At 51.0% G+C, this 4,334-nt stretch overlaps 1 protein-coding gene across 1 annotated transcript in view; it reads right to left on the bottom strand.

Annotated features, from left to right (window-relative positions):
* HEATR6 (HEAT repeat containing 6) overlaps window positions 1–2,715 on the bottom strand; it is a 24,006-nt gene extending 21,291 nt beyond the window's left edge. Inside the window, exons 1-2 of the mRNA XM_069089965.1 lie at window positions 2,482–2,715; window positions 989–1,096 (exon numbers count right to left, since the gene is read on the bottom strand). Of these exons, the coding sequence (XP_068946066.1) occupies window positions 989–1,096; window positions 2,482–2,688 (315 nt within the window). The 5' untranslated portion in view covers window positions 2,689–2,715. The remainder of the gene's footprint in view (window positions 1–988; window positions 1,097–2,481) is intronic.
* Between the last annotated feature and the right edge of the window lie 1,619 nt (window positions 2,716–4,334).

The raw sequence follows: 4,334 nt of genomic DNA, 5'->3' as shown, positions 1-4,334 counted from the left end.
AGTGTGCAACTCTACATATGTAATGTTAACTACACTCGTCCACATACATAAGTGTGCAACTCTATTTTTCACATTATATACACACATCCCAAGCATGCTCAATGTATTCTCAGTTCTACTCCCTACTCGATAGAAGGTACCCAATCAAATAGCTGTGATCAAATCTTCACTATGTCATAGGCCTAATACCAGGCCAAGGAGTCATAACAAAGCAATTTAAAATACAGTACTGACTCTCAAGGGGGCTGAGAGTTCTGTGAGAAATAACACTTAGACAGTAACCAGAAATAAGGAGAGCTTTCCTTCAGAGCATCTCTTGTACCTGTGTCCCGTCCTTTCTGCTCCTGTCACTTGCCAGTCCCTGGAGGAGCCCAAATGCCTCCTAGCTTGCCTCCCAGCTTCTGGCTTCTCCCCTCTAACCCATCCTTCCTAATGCCCCCAAGCTCTGATCTCCTCTCTTCTGCTGTCTCCCTGGCACCCCTAGCTTAGCCTAGCACTCGTTAAAGGTTTCCGCCACTTGTCGGTCTTCACCGTTACCGCGGGGGTGCGTTCTGGCTAAACCAGATATCACTGGATGTTCTGCTCTGGCCCGGGCACTGTGATGCCCCGGCCTGGACGGGATCCCCCCACAGAAAACAAACAAGCCAAAAGCAACCCACGATGACATAACTACCCAATGACGAGAGGTAGAAAAGAAACCAACACTTCAGATAATTCTCTGTGGACCTTTCTGAGTCAGTGAGAGAAATCTGAGGTAGTGACCCAAGGGCAAATGCTGCCATCAGAGAGAACCAGGGTTCAAATCCTGGCTCTGATGTTCACTTGTGATATCACCATGGACAAGTCACCTGTCACTCTGAGCTTCCCCAAGCTCTTCTACCTCCTAAGTGACAGACCTGGTTGGGAGGAGCCGCCACACCCACAGAATCACTGAGAGGTCCCCCGACTTTTCTGCTTCCTTACATTCAAGCCCTGGGGGTGCTCTTACCTGCAATCTGTTAAGTAGATGGTGAATAAGCTGAGAAACTTTGCTAACTAGATGTTCCTGATTAAGATGGACTAATCGACAGGCCTGGACCAGTAAGGCACTGACATCCTACAAAAAGAATGAAAATAATAATAAACATAAAAGTAAATAATGCCTTTTTGTCCAATTCAAGCCCCCCAAACATTAAGCAAATCAGAGCTGAGATTAGCATTCCAAAATGGGAAAAAGTGAAGGAGGAGAAAAGGGCAATGGGGGAATGGGGACATACTAATAGTATAGAGAAGGAAGTAATAGCACCAAACAGGGCAGGGCAGAAAGAACATGAGACCAAGGCTGGGGGAGGGCAGGTTAGGTTGGAGCTCCTGCTAGTTAGTGTGAATACATGTGTGTATGTATGCATGTATGTATATGCAAGTATATGTACATTGTGTGACACATTTATAGATCATACTATGTACACACATCTACATGTGTACGTGCACGTATGTATACACAGACACACAGACTAGGGGTTTGTCTAGCTCTTAAGGCAGGTGTTAACACAAAGAGAGTGTAACGGACCCCTTGAGAAGTTCACAGACCCCTGAAATCCATGCCCAGATCTGCTGAGGACTCACAGACTACAAGGCTCAGCCCCAAGTGCACACTCCATGACGTCTGAGCCCAGGCCCCCTGCAGACCAGCATGAGGTCTGGCCACGCTCTAACTAGCCGCTGGGATCCGAGCATTCCTGGCATTAGTACAGACGGTCCCACCCCCAGCAGGCCCTGGGCTGCATGAGCCGGGGCGAAAACAAAGCCAGACCTTGTGCGCAACAGCCTGGAAAGGGTCTGGCTCCTCGGACAAGTCCCTCCACTTCTTGCGGCCTGCTGAAGTCCGGGGGTGAGCACCTACTGTGCGCGGGGGCGGGGTACAAAGGGAGGCGGAAGCCACGCCCTGCCCCCCAGGAGGGATGAACAGGGTACAACAGAGGCGGGAGAAGCACTAAGGGAGAGGCGGGATTTTAGCTGGGGCTGAAGGAGACTAGGGTGACTCAGTTTACCCATTTGTAAAATGGGGAGGGGGTTGGACTAGAGCGTCCCAGAGGTCCTTTTTGCCTGGGACCTTTACACGAACGTCAGTGATCGCAGCCTAACGACGAGGGTTCGAATCCCACCCCAGCTCGGTGCCAGCGGAGGGAATCACTCCCGCGTCCCTGCTCCTCTGCTTCCCCGTCTGTAAAATGGGGGAGGGGCGTGACCCCGGCTGCGAGTCCCACGGAGGGGGGCGAGGGTGAACAGGAGGTGCCTACACCCCACTTGGGTGGGCTGAGCACTGGCTACCAGGGGCCTGCAGGACCGTTGGGATCGACGTTGGGGCGGTTTCCAGTGAGCTATGGCAGGAACCGTCTCAACGAAGCGAAGCTTCCCGAGCCCTGGGGAGTGGTGGGTGGGGACCCGGCCATTCGCCCACCCCCGCGGCCGCGCCCCCATCTCCAGCCACCCCGCCTCTACCTGGGCCGTGACGCCCCCGCCGCCCTCGCTGTAGTTCTCGGAGATGAGCTGGTCGAACAGCAGGTGGATCTCGGTGCGGGAGGAGCTGCTGTCCGCGGGGCGCAGCGAGCCCAGGCGGGCCGACAGGCGGCGGAATCCGCTCCCGGGGCCCGGCGGCGGCTCCCGGGCTCCGCACACCAGCGTCCCAGCCACCTGCACCGCCGCCATCTTCCCTCCCCCCGCCCTCCGGCCCTCCCTATGGCAACGAGCGAGCACTTCCGGGGACACGCGTCCGCGCCGCTGCCCGAGGCCGCGCCGTCTCCATGACGACGAGACGCCGCCGGCCGACGACCCGGAAGTGCCCCGAGGTGGCCGGCGCTCTAGGAGCCTAGAGGCATCATAGAGACGCGCTGCCCCCGTCGCGGGTTTCAGCGAAGCATTGGGGTCCCTCCGTCAGTCCACAAGCATTAATTAAGCGCCTGCTATGTTCCAGGCCCGGGAGAGGAGTCCTTATCTCTTCTAATTCTCTATCCTGTAGAGTAGGGCCTTCTTTTTAATAATCTTTGATCATGTCTCCCCACAGCCGTTGTTCCAAATCTCTCTTCTCTGCCGCTCCCCCCACCCCTTCCAGCTCTCTAAAATTGATTCCTTCTGTATCATCAATAAACATTGATTAAGCTCCTACTGTGTGCCAGGAGGCACATCTCTCTCCTCTGTCTCCTCCCTCCACCATCTTCATTTCTCAGATCTCCCCTCCTAAATCACTGAGAAAATTGAGCCCATCCATAACATCTTCCCTATGCTAAGGAAAAACCCTCCCTTAACCCTATTCCCTAAAGCTATGGTCCTATATCTACCCTTTCCTTTATTACCAGACTTCTAAAGGAATAGTCTAATGGCTGCCATCACCATTTATTCATCCCAACCTACAGAAAGGCTGATTAGTGACCCATTGTTGCCGGACCTGCTTGTCAATCAGCGTTGGGGAGACGTGTCACCCAGTGCCCTGCTTTTTATCACAGTCCTAGCTGCAAATTGTCACATTCTAGCTACCTGGGGGAGGAACTGAGATGCAAGGACCCAACCTCTTTTGCAGATGAATTTTTTCTATCTGAATTTTATTTTATCTCATTATTATCAAAAGTTCTAAATAAAACCGGACCCACCTTGAGACTCAATCTCCAGAGAACCCTTTTCAATGTGTTGCTACCTTGACATACTTATAACAAAGTGCTTTTCATTCTCTTTGTCCTGAGTTTTGCCCCGTTAAAACTCAAATTTTCCTTTCAACAAACCCCTTGGAATCTGGTTTCTAACCATATCACTCTATTGAAGCCTCCTTTTCCAAGGTCACTAGCATAAAGTAAGTTCTTAATAAATGTTTCACCAATAATCTATTTGTCAAATCTAATGGCTTTTTCTTAATCTTGACATTCTGAAACATCTTACAATATTGTCTAAAGTGACTTCACAAAAGTGCAACACTAAAACTCCTTTGTGATATAGAGTTGGTGCTGGGTTCTGAAGGCTTGTGCTCTCTGACCAGTCAGTCAATACCCTTTAAGCACCCGCTATCTATCAGGCACTATCCTAGAGCTGTGTAGACAAAGGACAAGGCAGTCCCTGCTTTCAAGGAGCTCATGAACCAACAGGAAGACAGCATACAGAAAACTATGTACAATGCTGTACGTGGTATAAATGGAAGATAATGAAGAGCAAAGACTTTAGAAGCAAAGGGGATCAGGAATGGCATATGTTCAAACACTTTCCAGTTTATCCCATGAAATACTCCATTTCCCAATTCCAGGAAATTTCACTTGGATGATCCCCACATCTATGCCTGAAATTCTTTCCCATCTCATCTCCATTTCCTA

This window comes from Petaurus breviceps, unplaced genomic scaffold (genome assembly GCF_028583685.1).
Source record: "Petaurus breviceps papuanus isolate PSGF00001 unplaced genomic scaffold, PetGlider_PUasm1.0 186, whole genome shotgun sequence".
Classification (NCBI taxonomy): Eukaryota; Metazoa; Chordata; class Mammalia; order Diprotodontia; family Petauridae; genus Petaurus; species Petaurus breviceps.
Note: the sequence above shows the minus strand (reverse complement) of the source record. Positions and strands in the feature narration are given on the sequence as shown.